At 45.5% G+C, this 25,208-nt stretch overlaps 3 protein-coding genes across 4 annotated transcripts in view; 2 read left to right on the forward strand and 1 right to left on the reverse strand.

Moving 5' to 3' along the window:
* Positions 1-147: 147 nt before the first annotated feature.
* On the reverse strand, positions 148-1,648 carry enkur (enkurin, TRPC channel interacting protein). Its single transcript, XM_034560405.1, has 5 exons — positions 1,540-1,648; positions 1,233-1,375; positions 929-1,152; positions 491-637; positions 148-378 (listed from the first exon to the last, which is right to left on the reverse strand). The coding sequence occupies exons 1-5, from the start codon at positions 1,620-1,622 to the stop codon at positions 205-207; spliced, it is 771 nt and encodes a 256-aa protein (XP_034416296.1). The 5' UTR covers positions 1,623-1,648; the 3' UTR covers positions 148-204.
* Positions 1,649-1,918: 270 nt separating this feature from the next.
* On the forward strand, positions 1,919-5,906 carry LOC117749557 (threonine synthase-like 1). 2 transcript variants are annotated; one of them, XM_034560178.1, is made up of 3 exons: positions 1,919-2,150; positions 2,229-3,602; positions 4,718-5,906. In XM_034560178.1, the coding sequence occupies exons 2-3, from the start codon at positions 2,244-2,246 to the stop codon at positions 5,519-5,521; spliced, it is 2,163 nt and encodes a 720-aa protein (XP_034416069.1). In that variant the 5' UTR covers positions 1,919-2,150; positions 2,229-2,243; the 3' UTR covers positions 5,522-5,906. The 2 variants fall into 2 exon arrangements, with proteins under 2 accessions (XP_034416069.1, XP_034416070.1); XM_034560179.1 differs by having other exon boundaries at positions 1,919-2,035.
* An 11,265-nt stretch (positions 5,907-17,171) lies between these two features.
* Positions 17,172-25,208, forward strand: part of gpr158a (G protein-coupled receptor 158a) — a 56,498-nt gene continuing 48,461 nt past the window's right edge. Inside the window, exon 1 of the mRNA XM_034560660.1 lies at positions 17,172-18,031. Coding sequence (XP_034416551.1) covers positions 17,172-18,031 — 860 coding nt within the window. The remainder of the gene's footprint in view (positions 18,032-25,208) is intronic.

Genomic DNA, 25,208 nt, shown 5'->3' on the forward strand with positions numbered 1-25,208 from the left:
TATTTAGCCGCAGTACTTTATTTTTAATTCAGTTTCAATTCAATTGATTTAAAAAAAAATGTCGTTCTTCTTTTCAAGAAATTCCATTGAGAAGGCCGGAAAGGTGAAAAGAAAGAAATTAAAGAGGTGAAGACACGTTTATCTTTTGATTTAAAGATGTTTTTATTTCTCAGAGTCAGCTGACTGACTCCAGTGTTTCATGTCTTAGTTACTGGAGATGTAGATGGTCTTGAACCTCTCAAAGCGGTTGATGTCGTCCTCCAGCCGGTTCAGCTCCACTTCCAGTTGACACCTGCGGGCCTTCTTGGACAGGGTGTCTGTGACCAACGAGAGGCTCTGGTAGTCACGGTGCAGCTTGTCCCAAGACTTCTTCAGGCCCTGCGTGGTGAAACCGCGTCACTAGTACAATACAATCGGCGTGGTGATGCTGCCCTCGCGGGGGGGTTCCTCGCGTGCACAATCACAACCAAAACCGTGTCTGATTTGGTACCTCGAGCGTGGCTCTCCGCTCCTCCTCCGACAGGAGTTTCATGGCTCCCTGCTGCCGCTGTTGTGTCACACAGTCGTGATACCTCTCCCGAGCTCTCCGCTCTTCTTCATTGCGCTGCTGCAGGTACTCGGGTACCTCTCCGTATTGCTGCAAACAGAAAGATGATGTCATATTTGTGGGGCGACTATGGGTCAGTGGTTAGCATGCCCGTCTTTCAATCAAGGGGTTGGCAGTTCAATCCCCGCCCTAGTCGATGTGTCCTTTGAGCAAGACACTTAACCCTGCATTGCTCCAAGTACCTGTGTCTACGGTGTATAATGTAAAGTGTCTTTGAGTATCTTGAAAAGCACTATATAAATTAAATGGATTATTATTATTATAAAATGAAAACAAAAAGGGGGACTATTCTTTAGGTCTAAAGGAAGAAAAAAAAACAACCTTCTTCTTGATGTATTCGGGGACGAGTCCCGAGTTTTCGAGGAGCTGCTTATGTCCGTTCCGGGCGTCCACACAGGCGGGCCGGGGCCTCATCGGCACCGCCGTGGCCGTCCTCGTGAAGTCTCTCTTGGTGTGGAGGCCCATCGGTGGGTTGTCCGTCTTCACGGGCACCGCTGGTTTCTTCACGGCGCAGGCGTGACGGACGTCTTTGGGAGACGGCGTTTCTGAAAAGCGCACGCGGGACGTGAAGTTAAGACGACAGAACCTGAACAGCCGACAAAAAACAGCCGACAGGAGCACTCACTTTCTAGTTTGTCCTCTTTGCAATGCTTCTTGAGGTACCTCTCTGGGGATGGCACCTCTACCTTCGCCGGCCCCATCGTCCTCATCGCATCCTTGGCTGACTTGTTCTCAAGAACAACCGTCGGGCGATACTTGGACATGTACCTTCAGACGACGGAGAAATGAATAAATACATTTAAATGACGTGTACATTTTATTTACCCTGTGCCACAAATCACCACACAAGTGATATCAGGGCACTTTTCATACAGATATCCACCTATTCCTTTTATTTACTTACTTTATTTACATGCCATATATAATATTACCTTTGCGAGGTTTGAGTGTGAACCTCTTCTTTCGGGATCATAAAATTGTGGACGCTCTCTGGTGGAAACACGACTCCAGACATGTTTAAGTTCACCTGAACGGCCTTTGGGGTTTGGGGTTTGTTTATGTATGAGAGCGCTCTGCGGGGCTGGTTGCTGGGCAACTGCGGGGAGAGTACGTTGCATTTCCGGACAGTAAAAGTAATAAATAAATAATTTTAATTATTTAATTCGAGTGTGTATGTAAAGTACACGGACTGCGTCTTGGGTTTTGGGGTACCCAGTATTTTTTTAATACATTTTTGAGTTACGCAACTTCTTCTGGTGCGCCTTCGACTTAAATGCATTTTGTCCCTCCGGGGTGACCGTAGATGTTCGTGCCTCACAGTGGTGGCACCAGACTGCGCCGTGTTCCCGTTACGGCGCCGAGCGTGCTCATTAACTCAACTCAAAACATTCGTCGGCACGTGTGAAGTACGGAGACGCAGCGTCGCGCGTGAGTGTCACGTGTCACTACTGCCGTGGCTGCAAAACACGTGCAAAAAGTTGTGGCAGCTAACTTGCGCTACTTTCACACAGGCTACGCGTGCAGCACATGTTGAAAACACGAGGTGGCTGCTCTGCAGAATACAAGATTTGTAATATAAAATAAAGTGTCACTGCATTTTAAATGTCCCTTTTGTTAACAGGACGCTGACCCCTTAATGGCTTTGCTGAATGCCCTCAGAGCTGTCAGATGCTACCTGAGTCCCCTCTCAACGTCTAAATCATGGCTCTCTACAAAGGCCTCCTTGCTGGGGGACAAGAACATCCTGCTCATGGGCGCTCCTGGTGCAGGGAAGACCACAGTGGGGAGGATAGTGGCCCGCCGACTGGGTCTGCCCTTCATTGACGTCGACGACGACGTCTTGGAGGCGGCGTGGAAGATGCCCGTGGCGGCCAAGCTGTCGGCGGTCGGCGGAGAGTGTTTCCTGGAGGAAGAGGGCCAGGCCCTGTGCGGCTTCTCTGCCTCCGGGTGTGTCGTTTCCCTCACGGGCTCGAACCCCCTCCACGCTGCAGCGATGCGTCGCCTCAAAGAGTCCGGAGTGGTCGTCTACCTGGACGTGGACGGCGAGGACATCATGCGGAGACTCGCCGGGATGAAGGTGAACCGGATTGTGGGCCAGGAGGCCGGGGAGTCCATGAGGGACATTCTGCGACACAGGAAACCGTTTTACGAGAAGTGGCTTGACGTGCGGGTGCTGTGCGGAAGAGGGGCCGCGGCGGAGGAAGTGGCGGAGAGGGTGCTGGACGCCGTCGAGAGATATCGCGACCGCGCCGCGGACACCTTCGTGTCCACCAGGAGTGCCGGCGTGGCATCTTCCGATCCGAAGACGCACTTCAGTGACGTGGTAATCGAGGGTCTCGCCACGGACGGAGGCCTCTACGTTCCCAAAAGAGGCTTCCCGAACATGGAAGCTCGTGAGTGGCTGAGACTGGTTGACATGTCGTACCCAGAACGAGCCTTGGTGCTCCTGGAAAAGTGCATCCACCCGTCGGATGTCTCCGCGTTGGACCTGAGAACAATGATCTTCAAGGCGTACGGGTCCAACTTCTCCAGTGAGGCGGTAGCACCGGTGAAGCACCTCGACCGCAACCAGTACGTCCAGGAGCTTTTTCACGGCCCCACCGCCTCATTTAAAGACCTCGCCTTGCAGCTGATGCCCCAGCTCTTCGCCCACTGCCTCCCGCAGATGTGCAACTACCTCGTCCTGGTGGCCACCTCCGGGGACACGGGAAGCGCGGTGCTCGACGGCTTCGGCGGCCTCGGCGCCGGCGCCGACAGGACCGGGGTGCTGGTGTTCTTCCCGGAGGAAGGCGTGAGCGAGACCCAGAAGCTCCAGATGACGGGCCACGAGGATGGCAACGCCAGGGCCGTCGGCGTGCGGTCCGACTTTGACTTCTGTCAGAGAAGCGTGAAGAGGATGTTCGGAGAGTCGGGGCTGACCGGGCACCTCGCCGTAGAGTACGGCACGGTCCTCAGCACCGCCAACTCCATCAACTGGGCGAGGCTGCTGCCGCAGGTGGGTTGATCGCTGAGGAGCTCGGTGGTAATTCAAGATGATGTTATCGTTCATGTGTAGGGTTGCAAAATTCTGTGAATATTCAAAGTTGGAAACTATTAACGGGAATATACGGGAATTAACGGGAGTTAACAGGAATAAACTGGGAATTTGGGGGTAATTTAACTGTATTTACCTTGTCATAAGCAGACATGCATGCAAACATTTATAATACAACTTTTAAAAATGACTTTTTTGACATTTTGTGAGTAGAACTTTATTCTTTCATCGAACAACAAAAAAACAAACGTTGAATAAAAAAGGTGTATTCCCTATGATCACCAACCCACAACCCCCATTGTTTTTGGGGTGTTTTTCCCTGAATCCTTTCAGGTGTAAATGTTTTCTTCCTGGACCTCATCAACGTCCTCCTCACTGCTGTAAAAAGTTAGTCTACTGTATACAAATAAACTTGGTATTAAAATGAACATGGCTTCAGTTTACCAAGTAATCAATATGCTATATGACAAACAGTGTTGGGAAAGTTCACTTTCTACATGAACTAGTTCAGTTCATAGTTCACACATTTTAAAATGAACTAGTTCAGTTCATAGTTCATAATTCAACATTTTGAACTAAGTTCACAAAAAATGAACTAGATCAGTTATTTCAATATGTTGCGAGCTATAACTGAAATCTCTATCTGTCTGCAATACCGCTCTTGGCCTCTACGCCACTCGGCGCTCTCACACTTGCCGGACATAGGGCTGAAACGTTCAGACGCAACACTGATGACAAAGACGTTCAAAAACAACAGAACGTTTTATGTTTATGTTTCTGGCCGACAATGTTCCCAACCAGCTGCATTCAGGGTCCAGCTGAGCTAGGCGTGCATAGTCTTGTTCTCAACTACATTTAAGTTCCCTGTTATATGCTCTTGCAAAACAACTTAGGCACATTTTTTTTTTTTTTTTTAATTCCCGTGGAAACTTTACGCCCCTTTGTAACCCTATTCATGTGGTAGTTTAGTTCAGTCGGTGGACGCACTGTGAACACCAAGTCACCGGTTGGATGACATACTTGCCCCGGGCAATAATTTATTATTGAGTTTTGGTTCCCTTTTCCTCCTCTTGCAGGTGGTGTACCATTCCTCCGCCTATCTGGATCTATGTAGAGACGGCGTCATCACGTTCGGGGAGCCCGTTGACGTTTGCATCCCCTCGGGGAACTTCGGCAACGCCATGTCAGCCGTGTACGCCAAGCAGATGGGCGTCCCGATAAGAAAAGTCATCTGCGCGTCCAACCACAACCGCGTCCTCGCGGACTTCTTCGCCACGGGCGAGTACGATCTGCGGGGGCGGCCCCTGACGCCCTCCCGTTCCCCGGCTATCGACATCCTGAAATCCTCCAACCTCGAGAGGTTCGTCCACCACGTCTCGGACGGAGACGGCCGCCTCGTCGGGGAGCTGTTCACGCGCTTGGACGCGCGGCAGCACTTCCGGGTTGCCGAGCCGCTCCTCCGCCGGATGCAGCAGGAGGTGCTGGCCGGCTGGTGTTCTGAAGGCGACTGCCTGGCCGCCGTCCAGAGGGTCCACGCGCAGACGGGCTACCTCATGGACCCGCACACCGCCGTGGCCAAAGTGGTGGCCGACAGGCTGCAGGACGGCTCGTGCCCCGTGGTGCTTTGCGCCACCGCCCACTACGGGAAGTTCGCCCCCGCCGTGTTTGAGGCCCTGCGAATCCAAGACATCCCAGAGGACCCCGTCGAGCAGCTGAGGCGGCTCGCGTCGACCGCGTCCGCACCCGCGGCGCACGGAGGCGTGATGAAATGCCTGGAGGAGAGAGGCAGGGCGGGGCACGCCGTATGTCGGGCAGATTACGCCCTGTTGGTCGAAGAGGTGGAGCGCATGATCCAGGACTCCTTCTTGAGAGTGGTGTAGGATTATGTCAAATTTATGAAATGGCAGAACAACAAATCATGTGGAAAATGGCGCAAGATATATATTTTTTTTAATCGAAAACTGAAGAAAATTTACCAGTTTTAAGCAGGAAGTGTCATAAGATTGATTTGAAAACACATAATTCAATACTTGCAGGATTGGTTATTCTATAATAAAGCTCTAAACTCAATTTAAACATATTGATTATGCAACATTTCTCTCCATCATTACCCAGAGCCCCGGCCCACTAGATGGGGATGTCTACCTCTTGGCCTCTGCCGTGTGGACACACTGGTGCAGGCGGTAACAATAAATGTGTATTGCTGTTGCGGAGGGATTAATTACCGGCATAGTCAGAGGGTGATGACAAATCAATATCTGGGGGGGGGGGGGGGGGGAATCTTCCGTAAAGATAATTGTATGCTTACGCGTCGCGCTGTGACGCGTACACATTTGCTGCGTGTTGATTTGATGTTTAATGATTATGTAACAAATGCTTTGTTTACCTCGTCCTCCTCCTCGTTACTCAGACGTTCCCCTGCTGACGTGAGCACAGATGACGGGCTGTGGAGCTCACGGCGGCATTAAAACGCAGCTAATGAACTCAGCTCCACAGTCCACTAATTACCGCGTGTGGGGGGAGAGCATCTGGTACTCTCATCCAATCAGAGTCCACGGACTCGTTAGCTACCTGGCTGGAGGTAGAAATGGTTATTATTATTATTATTTCATTCAAAGGAAAACCTTTTGAACCACACCAATACTTTTCTCTCTTTCGTGAGCTTCTCAGCTGCTTGTGTGTGTATATATGTGTGTGTGTGTGTGTGTGTGTGTGTGTGTGTATGTGTATATATATATATATATATATATATATATATATATATATATATATATATATATATATATATATATATATCAGGCTTCTAGCACACCCATGTTGCTGAGGTGTATTTGGGGGTGAATATATGTAAATTGGTAATACGATACAAGCTTTCTATGTGTGTCGACACCTCTGTTATTTGCCAGACATCTGACAGAAGACGCATCCCATAATACAGCGCAGAGTTTTCCACCGTCCGTAACGGGAGAGGCCACAGATGACTCCCGTCTCGGTGGCTATCGGGTGGAGTCTCTTGAAGCCGGGTGCTGCCTCAGCAGCGGGGAGGAGAGATGAGTGTTCACAGATCTGCAGGATTGCTTCTGGCTGCAGTCGTTGGTTTGAGGAAGCACTCTGATCCGAGTCTCTGGGTCACCAGAAAGAGAGGAAATGGGTTTTCTTCTCTTCTTTCACAGTAGTAGCTTGTTTTCGTTTATTGTTTAGCAGCAGAAAAGGAATGGAGGCCCGATACTTCCTCTATTCCTATTGGCTGGCAGAGCCGAGGTCCTCAGACTTACTCTTGTCTCTTTGTTATAATTATTAGCTTCTTTTTTTTTTCTTCCGCCATTTTTAGCTGTTTCTGTTTGACTCATTATTCTCAATTTGATGTGTTATTGTATTTAAATTATTTTACACTTGCTGGATTTTAAGTTAATTAAAAGATGCTGGAATACTTCAATCTTGACGTCATCGCACCGATTTTGAGTTATTTATCTATAAATTTGTGTCAACCAGTGAAGATAAATATTGTGAAGTAAAATAACTGGATGTCTAAATAGTTGCCTTTGTTAGATGTGCCATATAAGTAAGAGAAAAACAATTATCATCAAATTGTTTCATGACTCTTTTAAGGTAAATTTGGATTCATCATTACATATTTAAAATGTAAAGAATTATTGCAACCACTGACTTGGAGAAAGAAAAAAAAACATATACATAAACAGCCCAAATCAAACATATCATTATAATGGCGCCACATTGTGGTCATATAACATATATATAACATGTCATATATTCATGCAGAGGGAAAACAAGACAGTTTTCACACTTCACAGTTAGTGACTGTACATTACATACATGTAATAATAATATATATTTGTATATGTACATATTTTATTCCCAAATAATATTTATGTATATATGTATATGTGTATATATATATATACACATATATATGTATATATATATATATATATATATATATATATATATATATATACATTTTTCTATTGCAAAATACCTAATTTCCCCCTTTCTACACCTCTGATAACAATCACAACAGCGGAGGTATCAGTCTTTGCTTTATTTCTTCCTCTCGGACAGTGAAAGTATCAACAACATGAACGGGGAGAAACAAAACCCACCGACGTGTGTGAGAAAACGTCAGCGTTTTGTGTGAAAATGAGCGAGCAACAGCCTCCGTGGTTTGGAAGTGATCCATCGCTCCTGACAGACGGACAGCAGGAGAAAGGTGCCGAGGAACATCCAGATTAATTACTACTTCTTGTTTTGAATCAATGCAATATTTCACAATCGCCCCTTCGACTACACTTAAGTTGCCATGCTTACAGATCGTGACTACATGACGACACACACGTGGAGGCTTCTCGTACCAACGGTGGTCTGCTTTGGAGCGTTGGCCTTAATCAAGCTGCTTGGCAGGTGAGTGTGAGGAATGGATGGGTAAAGTGTCCGAGGGGGGAGGGGGTATAGTGTGTGTGTGTGTGTGTGTGTGTGTGTGTGTGTGTGTGGTGAAGGGAAAGAGAGCCAGCTGTTGCTGAGCGCCTAGTGGCCCACGGCTCGGTGAGCATGGGTAATTGCAGGTGTACCAGCCTGTCCCCGTCCTCCTTAATGTGAACCTTTCACAGTGGATCGAAGTGGAGGAAGATCTGTTCTGCTCCCAAGATGGCCGACTCTTTGGCGCGTCTTTTTTTCCGCCTATTGAGATTTTTACGAACCGGTTGGCGTTGGCATCTCTTTGGTCTGCAAAATGTGGTCTTTGAAAAATGGAAAACGTTGAAATGTTTTGCTTTGTAATCACCTTTGCCTACTTTAATTCATCTGAAGTAGTAAAATAATGTATCTTCGGTTACAAAAGAGTCTCCTTCAACTTTTAGAAGGGCGTTCTTCACAATAGAAAGAATCCCAAGTTGACATTATTTGATTTTCCCCATCAATAGTTTCACAGATGTCTCTTTCACGTTGGTGGTTTATGAGGAAAAAGCTTCTTTCTTCTTTTTTTTTAATCCGAAGGGGAAACGTTTAGATGCATTACCGCGAGTGGCCACCGGGGCGAAATTGGAACCTGGGATAAGCGGCCGGTGCCATATCCGGTTCTTATTATACATCCGTTGTGGAAACACATTTCAATACACTTTGTAAATTTGAATATACTGAATTAAAAAAAAATCTCCCAATTAAACTGTACAACACCTCAAATGCTGTCAAATTTCCAGAAAAACACACAATACATAACTTCAGTGCCCATAAAGGAAAAATGTGGCCCTGCACGAGTCTCTTCTGTTCTGGCCACATTAATTTTTCTGCAAGTAAGTAGTTCAGTGAGATATATATATATATATATATATTGGGTTGACGTCATGCCTCAATACAAACACTTTTAATTGCACAATAATTTGTTTTGCGCGTGACTTTTTGTAAATGTCCCCATTGAGAAAGCGAATTGGATCAAAGTGTCCTTAAACGCCGTCACTAGCGTTGGTTTCAGTGGAATCGTTCTATTTCAGAGGCTTTTCCCCTCCTGCCAAGAACAAAACCCACAGGGGGAACCAAGAATCTTTGTCTGCCTTGGCACCGAGAACCGTCACATTCATGAACGTTGGCATGAAACACATGGCGCCGAACGTCGGTTCTGAAGTGGAGGTGAAACACTCGCCCACCACTTTTGAAGACCCCGAGTTAAACTGTTGGCAGCGGCGCGTCGGCCGTCAAGTGGGAAGCCAGTGAGGGATCGTGTGCAGCTCGCATGTGATCTTATACAAAGGATTAAAAATACACGCACGCATTGTGCACTGTAGGTGACAAATATACCAGTGATGCTCAGCTAAAATTGATTTACTAACTCATTTATAATTATTAAGTATTCCATCAACATTTGTAGCGGATGGTTTAATATATTATAACTTATCGTTTGTCTAATTGCATTGTTAGTGTTATTATTAAAAGCATTATATCATTGTATCAGCTGTTAGATGAGGTCATTCATTTACAGGACACGTCTTTTATAACAAATAATATTTTATTAGTTGCTGTTATCCTCAATCTACATGTTGGTGTGTTTGTTTACGAGGAAGTTTAATCAAAATCACTTTTATTGAACACACACTCTACTGTGGTTTGTCAGCACAGTGAAAACAGTGTGTATGTGTGTGTGTGTGTGTGTGTGTGTGTGTGTGTGTGTGTGTGTGTGTGGTTGCTCTTTTGTTAGGCTTTTGCAGGTGTTTTCCTCCGTGATCAGAGCCGAGCGATCAGCTCACACATCTCCACATCGGGTTCCCCCGAGGCTTCGCTGCTAATTACCCGGGACATCGATTTGCACTCCGACGTACCTCCGCGAGGAAGAGGAGTAGAGAGGAAGGAGAGCTAATGGAGGTGTCAACGGGAGCTCCCGACCAGAAGATGATTTTTTATTGGATTGAACTTATTTGCATTTTGATGCAAACGCAGGGCAGCATCTGGTGTTAACGGCCTCTGATGAGCGCACAGACACAAAAGCAGCGGTTCAATTCAAAGTGAACCGAAACGAGTGACGGGTCCCGAGGCCGATTACACTCGGCTGATGCCTCCGCCGGGCTCACAGCGACCGTCTGCGAGGATCCTCTCCTCCCTGCGACGAAGGAGAGAGAATCCATTTCCTCGCTCAGAGAATGAGAAATCAATGACCCCGGAGATGGATCTGTGTGAAATCAGATGTGAGCCTCGGTTCTCGGGGGAGTCGGATTGACGGCTGACTGACCGGGGTTAACCGCCAGGGTGAGGGCCCCCCCCCCGCACCCCCGGTGTTAAGGGGAACGGTTGCTAGATGTAGGCCGGATGTTCCTGGAGGTGATTGAGCGTCAGCTTGGCCCCTTACAGAGCGCTGCAGGGATGATGTGTTCATGTCGGGCGACAGGCAGTTAGGATCGCACAGACAACAGGAAGTTAGGATCGCACAGACAACAGGAAGTTAGGATCGAACAGACGACAGGAAGTTAGGATCGCACGGACGACAGGAAGTTAGGATCGAACGGAGGACAGGAAGTTAGGATCGCACGGACGACAGGAAGTTAGGATCGAACAGACGACAGGAAGTTAGGATCGAACAGACGACAGGAAGTTAGGATCGAACAGACGACAGGAAGTTAGGATCGCACAGACAACAGGAAGTTAGGATCGAACGGACGACAGGAAGTTAGGATCGAACGGATGACAGGAAGTTAGGGTCGCACGGACAACGGGAAGTTAGGATCGCATGGACGGCAGGAAGTTAGGATCGAACAGACGACAGGAAGTTAGGATCGCACAGACAACAGGAAGTTAGGATCGCATGGACGGCAGGAAGTTAGGATCGAACAAACGACAGAAAGTTAGGATCGAACGGAGGACAGGAAGTTAGGATCGCACAGACGACAGGAAGTTAGGATCGCACGGACGACAGGAAGTTAGGATCGCACGGACGACAGGAAGTTAGGATCGAACGGACGACAGGAAGTTAGGATCGCACAGACGACAGGAAGTTAGGATCGCACGGACGACAGGAAGTTAGGATCGCACGGACGATAGGAAGTTAGGATCGAACGGACGACAGGAAGTTAGGATCGAACAGACGACAGGAAGTTAGGATCGCACGGACGACAGGAAGTTAGGATTGCACAGACGACGGGAAGTTAGGATCGCACGGACGACAGGAAGTTAGGATGGGTTTATTTTTTGTAAATATTTGACTAGATCATAATGCAAAGGTTTTTTTGTTTTTTGTTTGTTGCTTGCTTCCACAGGGATGTACAAGGATGAAGATCAGAGTGGAAGAATACCCGTTTTTAGCCCCACTAGACCGCAATGCATCGACAAGGAAAAGTTAAAAACTTAGTTTTAAAGCCCTTTTGCACCAACATTAATATTGTTATTGTGGATGAATTAGCATTTATTTTAAGTCGATTTAAGTCAAGAAATATCAAATGTGTTAAATTATATTAATGTGTTAATATGCAATAAAATAAGCACACAGATGCGTTTTCTGAACACGTTAGGTACAGCCTTTTCTGCTCCAGTAATATATGTACACGTCCTTTTCAGATAATGTCTGCACTTCTTTCTTCGTCTTTCGTCTCGCCGGTGGTAGCGACCTTGTTTCGGATGGTTTCTGACTTCCTGCGTCTTCCTGCTGCACTCTCTGTGTCTTACTACACATCCAAACCCGAGCAGGAGGAGATTGACAGTCACGCCACAGATGGCGTCCCTTTATTCCTCATCACTTATCTCCTTTCTCTGTGGGAACCTGCCTGAGGTAAGAAGTGATCAGCGACTGTCACACAGTGAGCGATTTCCTGACTGGAAGCCAAGTCTGAGACGCCGAGAGCGGCTGTTCATCAACGTGACTGAAACGGGAAAAGTCGAGGTCAAAACAATGTCAGTATTCATGTGTGTGAAGCAGAGTTATTGTCATTCAATGATGTTTCATTTGAGCTTTTTTTTAGATGTGGATTTGTAGTTTTTAGTCCGCTTAGTTTCTCTTAGGTGTAGTTTCTCTAAGGTGTAGTTTCTGTAATGTGTAGTTTCTCTAAGGTGTAGTTTCTGTAAGGTGTAGTTTCTCTAAGGTGTAGTTTCTGTAATGTGTAGTTTCTCTAAGGTGTAGTTTCTGTAAGGTGTAGTTTCTCTAAGGTGTAGTTTCTCTAAGGTGTAGTTCCTGTAAGGTGTAGTTACTGTAAGGTGTAGTTTCTACAAGGTGTAGTTTCTCTAAGGTGTAGTTTCTATAAGGTGTAGTTTCTGTACTGTGTAGTTTCTGTAATGTGTAGTTTCTATAAGGTGTAGTTACTGTAAGGTGTAGTTACTGTAAGGTGTAGTTTCTACAAGGTGTAGTTTCTATAATGTGTAGTTTCTCTAAGGTGTAGTTTCTGTACTGTAGTTTCTCTAAGGTGTAGTTTCTATAATGTGTAGTTTCTGTACTGTGTAGTTTCTATAATGTGTAGTTTCTGTACTGTGTAGTTTCTGCAATGTGTAGTTTCTATAAAGTGTAGTTTCTATAATGTGTAGTTTCTGTACTGTGTAGTTTCTATAAGGTGTAGTTTCTCTAAGGTGTAGTTTCTATAATGTGTAGTTTCTGTAATGTGTAGTTTCTATACTGTAGTTTCTATAAGGTGTAGTTTCTCTAAGGTGTAGTTTCTATAATGTGTAGTTTCTGTACTGTGTAGTTTCTATAATGTGTAGTTTCTGTAATGTGTAGTTTATCTAAGGTGTAGTTTCTATAATGTGTAGTTTCTGTAATGTGTAGTTTCTCTAAGGTGTAGTTTCTGTACTGTGTAGTTTCTATAAGGTGTAGTTTCTGTACTGTGTAGTTTCTCTAAGGTGTAGTTTCTATAATGTGTAGTTTCTGTAATGTGTAGTTTCTATAAGGTGTAGTTTCTCTAAGGTGTAGTTTCTATAATGTGTAGTTTCTGTAATGTGTAGTTTCTCTAAGGTGTAGTTTCTATAATGTGTAGTTTCTGTAATGTGTAGTTTCTCTAAGGTGTAGTTTCTATAATGTGTAGTTACTGTAATGTGTAGTTTCTCTAAGCTGTAGTTTCTGTACGGTGTAGTTTCTCTAAGGTGTAGTTTCTATAATGTGTAGTTACTGTAATGTGTAGTTTCTGTAATGTGTAGTTACTGTAATGTGTAGTTTCTGTAATGTGTAGTTACTGTAATGTGTAGTTACTGTAATGTGTAGTTTCTCTAAGCTGTAGTTTCTGTAAGGTGTAGTTTCTCTAATGTGTAGTTACTGTAATGTGTAGTTTCTCTAAGCTGTAGTTTCTGTAAGGTGTAGTTTCTCTAAGGTGTAGTTTCTATAATGTGTAGTTACTGTAATGTGTAGTTTCTGTAATGTGTAGTTTCTGTAAGGTGTAGTTTCTATAATGTGTAGTTACTGTAATGTGTAGTTTCTCTAAGCTGTAGTTTCTGTACGGTGTAGTTTCTCCAACGTAAAGACGAAGTTTTTTAAACAAAATGTTCACTTTTTTAATGTTTTTTAAAGGAAATCTGAATGTATCAAACCTACAGACAGCAAAGGACATCTCTAATATGAAAAAACATGTAAAAGTTAAGGTGTACTATATTTACTATACAATTTATTCATTTTGTCGTCTTTTTCTTAATGAATGAGTTTAACAGATGAATAGAAAAATTGTTATTTTTGCATTTAATGTAATGTAATCACAGATAAATGTTTCTCAAACAGAATAAAAAAGGTTCCATTTTGTTTCTGCTAATTTCACCGTTGCATTTCTTTCACCGGCAGCAGCGTGAAAAATTTGTCATTGTCCAGTGATTTATTTTTTTGAAAACACTTGACAGACACGGGTATCATAATAATACGATTAGCAAAAGGGTTTCCAATTTAGAGGTTAATTACACAAAGTTTCATTTTAACATTTAACATCCACACTTTTAAAAAAAATGTCACATTATTCATATCCGCACGTAATTAAGCAGAAACCACAATTTCTCAATTCCAGGAATTGGTGTTGATGACATATTATGAGTCTCCAACTGGCAGCACATTAGCATGAAGAACCCACACGGCTCATGCAGATGGCTCACACCTCCAAAGGAGGCGCCATGTCCACCTTCGCCACAATCGTCATCACCGCAACTGATGTTTTGTGTTTCTTTATTTTTTCCGTCTCCGCATGTTAAAGGGCCAGTGTGTTAAAGGGCCAGTGTGCTAGCACACTGGCCCTTTAACACACTGGCCCTTTAACACACTGGGCCTTTAGCACACTGGCCCTTTAACACACTGGCCCTTTAACACACTGGGCCTTTAGCACACTGGGCCTTTAGCACACTGGCCCTTTAACACACTGGCCCTTTAGCACACTGGCCCTTTAGCACACTGGCCCTTTAGCACACTGGGCCTTTAGCACACTGGCCCTTTAACACACTGGCCCTTTAGCACACTGGGCCTTTAGCACACTGGCCCTTTAGCACACTGGGCCTTTAGCACACTGGCCCTTTAACACACTGGCCCTTTAGCACACTGACCCTTTAGCACACTGGCCCTTTAACACACTGGCCCTTTAGCAAACTGGGCCTTTAGCACACTGGCCCTTTAACACACTGGCCCTTTAGCACACTGGGCCTTTAGCACACTGGCCCTTTAACACACTGGCCCTTTAGCACACTGACCCTTTAGCACACTGGCCCTTTAACACACTGACCCTTTAGCACACTGACCCTTTAGCACACTGGCCTTTTAACAGGAAGCCTTAAATCCATGCGGCCTTTTATGATGCTAAAAAGACCAGTCAACATATATGAGTTTCTATTATGCATTCAGAGTGATTCAGAGAAATAGATTCAGAGTGTGCTCAACTAACCGCTTGCATCACCTATAAATTTGTTTATCGATCAGAAAAATGTGCCGGTGGAAGAGAAGGCATGACTGAATTCCCACAAAAAAATAGGCACTTTATGTTTCACGTCCTCCCGACGAGGACACGAGGGCCGTATACCTTCAGTGAAAAGACATTTACCTTGGTTACTTTGAACCACGTCAGAAGAGCTTCGGGAAGAGGAAACCTTCAGAGCAAGTTTTATGTGCCGCAGTAAAATACTCTTTAAATAACAATAAAAGGTTTGACCGCTGCAGCTGTAATCTTTGCTGTTGTTCCATATTCTGTGTAAGACAGTTTTAACATTTAGGAGAATACACAGTGGGATTATGGATTATAAAAAGCATCTTTTGGGTATGTTACAGTGTGCGGTCGGAGAAGCCCAAAAGGACTTCTATATGGCCATCTCATTTAAAATCCACGGGCATTAATCTGCTGCCTCAACGGCCTCTTCTCTTTCTGGGAAAGGCTTTCCGTGAGGTTTTGAAGGGATTTGCATCCCATTCGACCACGAGAGCTTTAGAGAAGTCGGCGCCGCTCCGGTTCATCCCAAAGGGAGCCGCATGAGGATGAGGTCCGGGCTCAGTGCGGGCCGGTCCGGTTCCTCCACAACCGTGTGTCCTCCGCGAGCTGCTTCCCCAGAGGACCGAGGTCATTTTTGGGGTCCTGTCACAGAAGATGTATTTGCGCATCGCCTGTATTTGTCTTGGACTCTTCTCATCGGCTTGCAAACAATGGTGATGTCACCAACTTCCATGTCACCAATCAGGATTCGAGTCAGAATCTGATGATTTGATGGGTTGTTTGGTGACTGTCAATCACATGACACTCAAACTGTTTTACATTTGTGTGTCTTAGTTAAACTCTTGATAAATAACATCAATGTTTTTTTTAAACTTTGTTTTCTGTTTATTATCATGAATATGTTATGTTAAATACAGGGGAATTAATTGAATTAAAGGGGCGTGACCTGACCTATTAGAGCTATATGGGGCTTTCTCAGATCTTTTTAATCGGATATCTTACTGCTTTACAACTAAATGTGTCCACCCCCCTTCACATTACTTATATTTTGGGTCCTATACTTCCTACTTTTGGCCAAACGGCGAGGTGGAGTCCAGTAGTCAACATTGGGATTTGGAGGTAATTATATTTTGAAAAAAATAATAATGCTGAAGGCCATATTGGGCACACATATATAAATGACAATATATCAGGTCTCTATTTCATGCACAGATATATAGATATATATATTTTCCTCCACGTTATTGTCAGTGAATTTGGATTTTTTTTTTTTAATTCTCTAGAAAAATAAAGTGGATGTAATTGCTATTTGTTTGTGATTGACAGCAGCAGCGGCCATATGCGCGGATCGAAGGCGCGCTCCTCGAGCCCGAGGAGAGGGCGAGGGAGACGGCTGTGGCCTCCCTTCATGCTCGCTGTGGTCGGAAGAGGGCGGAGTGCGTCGGTGCTCCCTGAAAGAAATATATATATATATATAAATATATATATATATATATAAATATAATAAGAACCTGCCCACTATACCCCTCCCTCCTCGTGTTGAGTCAGTCTGTGGAGCCTGCACGCAGAGGGAGAACGTCCGCGCGCAGCCAAGACAGTCTCCAGAGAGAGAGAGAGCGAGAGAGAGAGAGAGAGAGAGAGAGAGAGAGAGAGAGAGAGAGAGAGAGACAGAGAGAGAGAGAGAGGCAGGGAGGCAGGGAGGCTAGGGGGAAACAGCTGCAAGCAGATACTCAGCATCAACAAGCTGTATGAGGCATCTGTAAAGGAGGAGACGGGATTCAGCGAGGACAGCGACGGGGTTCCTCGCGTTTCCTCCTCCACCTCCTCCTCCTCCATCATCTCCACCTCCTCCTCCTCCTCCTCCTCCTCCTCCTCCTCTTTTACTGATTTCAACATCGGAGGCGTGGACCTTTATAAGAACACTACAAGTGGTGAAGCGATGGTTTAGCGGAGCAATTTGGTAGTTTTTTTTTTGTCCTCCCATTTTCTTCTTCTTCTTCTACTTCTTCTTTTTTCTTCAGCACGCCCGCCCAACAACACCGTAAAACCGAGCAGCAATCCCCCGCTGCACACACCAGCACCACCAGCACCACCACCACCAGCACCAGCACCACCCGACCCCCCCACCCTGAACATCTGCGGACGCTTTTTTTCTTCCTGGAGGGAGATGGCTGTGTTCCGACTGTCGCTGCTGCTGCAAGTGGGCTTCGTGATCGCGTCGAACCACGAACACGCGCAGTGGTCCGCGCGCGGGGGGGAAGACGCCGCAGCCCGGGGGGCGGTGGACGGCGCTCGGGCGCACCGTCGGCATCTGGCGCATCTCCGCGCGCCGCGTCCTCCCGGGGAGAAGACCGAGGAGCATCTCCCCCGGGTGGTCACGGCTTTCCTCCACACGGGGGACTCGACCACCTTGAAGCACGCCAACTGCTCGCAGAGGTACGAGCTCACTTCTCTGCGGGGGAGGTCGCACGGCGCCCCGCACCACTCCATGGGCAGCGCGCTGGACACGGTGCTGCACGCCGCCAACTTCCTCAACATGATCCTGCAGGCCAACAGGTCCAGGGAGCAGAGTCTCCGCAGAGACATCGAGTGGTACCATGCCTTGGTGAGGAGCGTCCTGGAGGGAGACGACAAGATCCACCGGGCGGTCGTCACTTTCAGCGCGGGCTCGTCCGCGCCGGGGCCCTCGGTGCTCCTCCAAGCCACCAGGGCCGGTGGGGAGATAGTCCTCCAAGACCTCTCCAGCGTGGCCCACCTCCATCTGCACAACCGCACGGTAGACACGGCGTGGTACCACGGTGTCAGAGACCGGAAGAAGCCCAGCTTCCATAAGAGGGTGCTGATCCAAGATTGGAGCTCACTTGACAATCCCTTAAAAAGAGGGGAGACTTTCATCCCGGACAGGACGCACGTCAAATGGTCCGTGCCCTTCCTGGAGTGTGAAAATGGGAATTTTGTTCCCCGCTGGCTTCTGACCTTATCGGCTGCCTTCTATGGCCTGAAGCCCAACCTGGCTCCTGAATTCAGGTAGGCACACAGACAGAAATGTGACCCCCCCCCTTTATAAATATAAAAGCTGCTAAACAACAAGCATAACAAAAACATCACTCTCGCCTTCTCGTCATGAAAAGTGCTCATTTCTCTGTGTTGCTCTGCTTATTGTACGCTGCATTGTGAGGGAGACTGATGTCGACGTAAAGGGGGAGTTCAAGTGGGTTCAACCACCACTACATCTTCCATCCCTACCTCTCTTTCCTCCCCAAACACACCGCAGCCTCCCCCTGTTATACCAAAAAGGGGGTGTGAAGGTGTGGGGGGGTTCTTCTCTCCTCCAGTCTGACAGGGCTAAAAATAACCCTGGATGTTACTGGATGTGGCAGCGGTGGAAACCTCTGGCTCCAGGCCCTATAATTAATTTATCAAGAAAACTCTCTCAGCTGCACGCTTTACTACTCAGGGAATGTAGCATCTCCTTTGCTTTTTGTGTGTGTGTGTGTGTGTGTGTGTGTGTGTGGGGGTGTGTGTGTGTGTGGGGGGGGGGGGGGGGGGGGGGGGGGGGGGGGCTGTGAAATCTCATCATGAGATGACAGACACATTGTGCTCGTGCTGGCACAGCAGCCAGATGAAGAAATGATGAAACATCTCTGATTTCGGTGTCCTGAAGCTACCCCTGTTGCAGCCTGCTTGTGTAATGTGCCACCGGTCCTGATATATAGGCGCCGGTTTAGTGTTTATACTCCATATATATATATATATGATCCAACATCTTCCCCATGAATATTTAATCCAGATCACTTGTATGTGTGTGTACTGTCTTCGATGAATCTTTAATTGATACACTGGAGTCGCTCGCAGGCATCGGATTGCAAATGAGTGAAAACCGTCAGTGACGGTTCGCGGCTCCAGGAGCAACCTGGAGGAGGCTGGAGCCTCGGAGCAGCTTCACGCTCACACTGAAGCACGAGGGACTTCCTACGTTTACTTTGCGAAACTACAAGCGTTCATATTTAGTTTGGATTAGAGATGCTTTTCCTTCCGTGGCCGAAGAAGCGTGTTGCTCTGGCCCCGTAGAGGCCTCCTCCATGAGATCCAAGGTGTGACATGCGTGGCCGTTTGGTATTGTTTAATGTCCCCGGGGAGCTTCAAGGAGCACGAGAGCAACATCCACCCAGGAATATGTTCCACCCAGGACATTACCACATTATCACACTTCATCACGACTCCTAGAAGCATTACCGCTAATGCAGTTGGGGATTATTATCTGATTTGCTTGTAGAATTATAACTTTATTCCAATTAAATTTAAGACCAATTCAAGTATTTAACGGAGTACATTAAACACGCTCTCCCATCTTAACACTTCACGCTAAGCTCGTATACAATATCCACACAAACAACACAAACAACAACAGATGCTAGTTAGCCAGTTAGCTTAGCATAACGACAGGAAGCAAAAGGGAAGCAGTTTGTCACACAATTTGTCATTTGGACACTTTTTTAAAGGCGTTAAAACTGAGCCGGTCTTTTTGTCGCTTTGTGTATTTTGATTTCTTAGCCAACTTCTCTCCGGACGGCGAATCTTTGCCCCAAAAAAATGTCAAATTATTTCGAGAGGGCCGGTGAGTCGGATGTGGTGACATCACACGGATTGCCCAATCGAGAGCCGTCGTTGGTCCTTCATTGGCTGCCGGTATAAAAAGTCTCATTCTGAGGTTCACCAAAGAAAACATTACTTGATAATATATTGTTTGATAGTAATAATAATATATTGTTTGATAACACAACAAACAAGCGTCTGTGTTCACGTCCCTTCATTGGAGTCGCGTTGCCACGTCTGGGGTAACCTAACCAATCACAGTTCCATTTGTGGCTTTTCCTCATACGATTGTCTGAGGGAGTTTTTTGGGGAATATTTCAGGCCACAAAAATATTCAGTCGCCCCTTCTCGTGTCTCCTTTTCTTCGCCGAGTCTGTTTCCGAGGAAGACGCTCGTATCAAAGTCGCGGCTCGTTCTCCACGCCCGATGAGAAACTGGAGAGCGGGCGATAACACAGCCGCCCTCCGACATCAGCTCTCCTCCGCTTCCAGATGAATACACAATCAATGCGACAATGAATTAATAATGAAAGATGTAGAACAACAACCCTGCGCGGGCCCATCTCGAGACCGGCAAGTTTTAACGCGTCAGTCGCTTCCTGTTTGGAGCGATGACGTAAAGGAACCGACGCGACTTTAATGCGTTCGGCGTACAGAAATAGATTTTTAAAAAAGAAGAAGAATATGAGGCTTCTTTTGTTTTTTTGTTTTTCGTTTTTTTGCAGGTGCTAAACAACTCATGCAACCTTTTGTTAGGACAGGAGTGTGTGAAGGTGTCAGAAGTCGCACCTCTCTCACTTCCCGTCTGCCTCTTCAGCCTCACTCGAGGCTCAGGGGAGGCAGCTTGGAGGACTGGCTGTTTTCAAGCCTGTGGTGTGTGTGTGTGTGTGTGTGTGTGTGTGTGTGTGTGTGTGTGTGTGACATTCCTCCAGATGCTACGAACAGTCCTAATTGGCAGATCACTCCGACATCAGGACACGAACCGGCACACAGACAAACAAATGCAAAAAAAAAGTGAACACACAGATGAAGAAGAGGTGTGTGTGTGTGTGTGTGTGTGTGTGTGTGTGTGTGAGGCGAACACGCCGTACTTCAAACTGACCTTTCACTTCGCTCCGAGGCCCCGAAGCCCCGAAGCTCAAGCAGAAGAAACACTGGAAGAAACTAAAAAGTAAAAAGCCGACTGTCACAATGCGAAACTCGTGTTTTTATACCCGATAAAAGATGCATCGACGTTGGGACGTACGCGCACCACTGAGTGAAAGCTGGAGTCGAGCGGGGGGGGGGGGGGGGGGGGGGGGGGGGGGGGGGGGGGGGGGGGGGGGGGGGGGGGGGGGGGTGGGTTGAAGACCCTCAAGGTGCTGCTTCCCCCATCGAGGGACGTCACTGGAACGCCGCCTGCCCACCACCCTGCGAGGAGATATTGTTTTCCTAATAATAATACCGCCAAGTACGGGATAATCCGTGATTTTTAATACTATTATGGTGATGCAATTCGGTTGCCTCTTTAAGGATTTTTGACATTTTTGGTAAGGTCAAAATATGCTAGCATATTAAATAACAGTTATAAAAGGAGGAGAAGGCACATAAGGAAACATCGATACAAGTTAAAACACCTTTGTGCAGGTTTAAGACATTTTTAAAAATACCGCTGTAATTTCGGCAGATGTCCTTTTGTTCTTTTGCGCGTTAAGTGTCTTCCTGGAATATTTTGACGTCATTTAATCATGCAGCCGTCAGCGTTTTTTTAAGTTAAAGGCAAAAACATATGAATTTGAACGCAACTTTAACAGGCGAGTCGTCTGTGAGCCCCGTGTCTGAACACTGCTGGTGAGCTGAAGTTTAAATAGGATGAGGCTGGAAACAAAAGGAGAACGTTTATTAAAAATAGCCAAATTAGTTTTCATTCAGAATCAAATGAACTCTGATGTACATTTTGTTTCTATGACTATTGGTGTTTGGTTTTCAGACGAGTGCTTTAAATAACAAGAGTCCAGAAGATATATTATATATATTATATATATATAAGTCTGGTGTATTCCCTTTCTGTGGCAGCCGCTGTCCAGCAGCTTCCCGGCCCGGCGGCTGCACTCACATTAGCTTCTGCTCGTTTCCATCACACAAGAGGCACTTCAACTCCTCGGGGAGGGACGCATATATATATATATATATATATATATATATATATATATATATATATATATATATTTTAAAAAAAAACAAGTATACAGAGTTAGAATTTGCCCCACAACGTCTCAAAATAGCTTTTCAGACAATTCTATATTAGTATTTACGTCCCTTCATTGTCATTCGTGTATATTATAAATTCATATGCTGCTGCAGTTACGGCCAATTAGTGAACACCCACGTAAATACATGTTTAAAAAATAAGAATTATTGAAAGATGCAACATTACAGGATTTCAATACTTAAAGAAACATTGTGTAGCAAAAATGGAATATAATATATATATTTTTCTCTAGTGTATAATCACCGGTAAATAATAATCATGTGTTACCTTAGAATGAGCCAGTTGGTTACTATCTCACACACACACACACACACACACACACACACCACACACACACACACACACACACACACACACACACACACACACACACACCACACACACACACACGCACACAGTGAGTGTGGTTTGCTGCACAATTTGACCCACAATGCAATTGGACAAAGTAAACAGAGGGGAAACCTCACATCTGCAATGAAAGTGCAGATTTTGGTTAAGAAAATATATAAATAAAATGCTCAAGAAAAGAAAAAAGTATTAAATCTCATTTTGCTTTTGAAGTTCAATAGAAAGTTTACGGGTGTTGTCCACCATCAACAGTTATTTTACGAGCCGTTACAGTTTATACTTACTTAATATTAGTAAAATAGTAAATCTTAGTTTACCGTGTCCTACAATTAATTAAGGCTAATTTGATATTGTTAGCTAATAATTCACAGTTTTACTGCCAACTAACGTGTTGGTGCAGAATGATAAATGTAGTGCAAAAGTCACACATTAAAGAAAAAAATACAATAGTAAATATGAAAGTTTTTAGAGCTGTATGGTTCTGTGCAGTAATATTCACCATGTTTGACCATGTAATGTATTCATGGATATATAAACATGAATGTAAATTAATTGCGTATGGAAAAGCACTGACATGATGTTGCTCCATTGGTCACATAGATGGCTAATAACAGCTGTTAATAGAGCAGATTCTGGTATTAGTCTGTACCCATCCATCCGATGAGTCCAGACTTTAACCACGGCGCCCGAAATGGGCAAAAAACATCCTTTTACCCAGATCAGCTTCATAATGCCGGGGGCCTAACATTATCACCGGAGCCCCCCGTTGGTGGGACGCTCCTCTCTTTCACCGGCCTGGCCTTTAGAACCCACCACAGAATGGAGGGATGAAAGGAGAGCGCGCTCTGTTTCTTTTATTAATATTACAGGCGATGAGAGAGCGTTGCACTCGGCGTCCACTGGGAGCCGGTCACAGTGAACCGGCTCCTCCACTTTTATTTATATTATTAAAAAAAAAGGGTTGAAGATGTATTTATATATATATCGTGGGAGGTGCATTTGCTGATACGCCCCAATCAGCTGTTGGGTCTCATAACTCACAATGAACTCATTTATATCGGTTGATATCTGTTATCCACGTGATTTTAATTTCCCAGTTTTCTGCATGGAGCTTTTGTTTACCCTCTCAAGCCTCCGTTGTCGATTGGAGGCAAAGATTGGTGATTTTGATTAATTGCTTATTTGTTTGGGGAGAGGATCAGGGTCTTGATCTCAGTCCTTAAGTCGTGTTAAAAATGTAAAGCGACCTCAAATCGTTGCTTTTTATGTGGGAGTGACACCTCCCCATTTATTGGTTTGGTTCGTATTATTTTAAGATTAAGACTTCGAGGCCTTTCGAGGTCAGATCTGTTTCACAGGACGAGCGAATGCTGCCATCGCCATGGTTACCTGTATTTAACAACGACGTTCGTGCTCTTTGACGAGACATGTGTGGCATCCACTCGATTGACCTCTCTGACCTGTGAGCACTAATCAAAACATCCATTCCGTTTCCGAGTCCCGGTCACTGAGCCGTGCCGATCGGGGCCGACGCGATTACAGTTATTGATCACACACCTGTGGGTTGTTTTTTGTTTCACAGTTTCGAGGGCTTTTTTTCCGGCCGCCCTCTTCTTTTTTAAATCGCAGAGAAGTGGAAGCCTTTTCCTCCCGAACGCGGCGAGACACTGGCAACACGAGAGCTGGTTTTGACTGAGGCGTAACTATGGAAACCAAATGGGAGCAGTCGATGGGACGAGGTGTTAACAAGGTGTTAAAAAAGTGTGATATCAGCATCTTTTTTGTTGTTATTTTCTGATACAGTCACAGTAAGCTAAACGGAGAGGGAGACATAGACGGAATATACTCGATTAAAGTGTTGGCAGCTTTTTTCCGCTGATGAAGTTCGAGTCGTGCCGTCGGTGCTTCGTCCTGTGTCCTTTACACCTGCTTTTGAACTGTGCTTTAAATGCCACTTTTATTATGAGCCCATCCCAGAGATCTTCTAATTTTATGCCAACACGTTAACGCTTCATGGGTCCGTAGTTGTAGGTGTTTGACAAGCCTTGAGCAAGATGTGTCTCGTTTCCTGTTTTGAAAGAAGGTGCCTTTTATTTTGAAGGATTTAAGGTTACGTTTACGGCAAATATGTCCGATTTAAACCCCAAACAAAGACTAAAGTAAAGGTTGTAGCGCTCCCCCGAAGATGCACAAGGTTAGTTTATTTGTAATGAATGTAATAACTATGTATGTTTTAAGGACATTAGCTTAACTGTTGGATTTGTGTGTATGCTATATTAATGCTAACGAAGGGTAAGCTAACACGTAATTATCGTTTTGTGCCTTTGTGCACAGCTCTTACGTTGGTTTTGGGAACTATTAATAAAAACTAAAATCACCAGTCAAGTGCAAGACCATCAGAATAGTTCATTTTATATGATTACCTATTCAGAATCAGACCTCTGGCACTGTGAATACGATGAAAAGACTCGACAGGAAGTGCGCGTAGTCGTCATGACGACACCCGTCAAACTCGAGCTTTGAAGCCTCGAGTTTGACGTCGTGGCCGTCGCCATTTTTTTTGTTGCAACCAGTGAATTGGAAGTGACCATATTTGGACGGCGGAGAAATGATGTAGCGACCTGTCAATCGCAACGTAGCCCCGCCCCTAAAGCATACGTCTGTTTGTCTCTAAATGGGGACATACTTTACTAAATGAACATCACGCTGTATTGAAGAAGACTTGAAACTAGAGATTGAGACCATAAACTCATGTTTACAATGTTTACTGAGGGAATAAATCAAGAGAAGTAGAGTCACTTTCTCATTGACTTCCATACATTTTGGAACTCGGTCATCCATCCTTTCTGTAGCTCCGGCTATAAATCGGAAGACCAAAGTCAGTCGTGTCTGCACTCTGCTCTTATCTTTGCTATCTGTTACATCCTCTAAATAACGTGGATGTCAATACTCGCACGAGCATCGCGGCAGTTAAAGTTTTTTTACAAAGTCAGTCGCTGGTTTACAGCTC

This window comes from Cyclopterus lumpus, chromosome 20, assembly GCF_009769545.1.
Source record: "Cyclopterus lumpus isolate fCycLum1 chromosome 20, fCycLum1.pri, whole genome shotgun sequence".
Lineage (NCBI taxonomy): Eukaryota > Metazoa > Chordata > Actinopteri > Perciformes > Cyclopteridae > Cyclopterus > Cyclopterus lumpus.

What these genes read in the sequence shown, in the direction of transcription:
- LOC117749557 (XM_034560178.1), top strand. Translation starts at nt 2,244, where the DNA reads ATGGCTTTGCTGAATGCCCTCAGAGCTGTCAGATGCTACCTGAGTCCC. An exon ending in GGGCGAGGCTGCTGCCGCAG is followed by an intron (nt 3,603 to 4,717) that starts GTGGGTTGATCG and finishes CTCCTCTTGCAG; the next exon opens with GTGGTGTACCATTCCTCCGC.
- enkur (XM_034560405.1), bottom strand. Translation starts at nt 1,622, where the DNA reads ATGTCTGGAGTCGTGTTTCCACCAGAGAGCGTCCACAATTTTATGATC. An exon ending in CACACTCAAACCTCGCAAAG is followed by an intron (nt 1,376 to 1,539) that starts GTAATATTATAT and finishes CGTCGTCTGAAG; the next exon opens with GTACATGTCCAAGTATCGCC. An exon ending in AGCGGAGAGCCACGCTCGAG is followed by an intron (nt 379 to 490) that starts GTACCAAATCAG and finishes TTCACCACGCAG; the next exon opens with GGCCTGAAGAAGTCTTGGGA.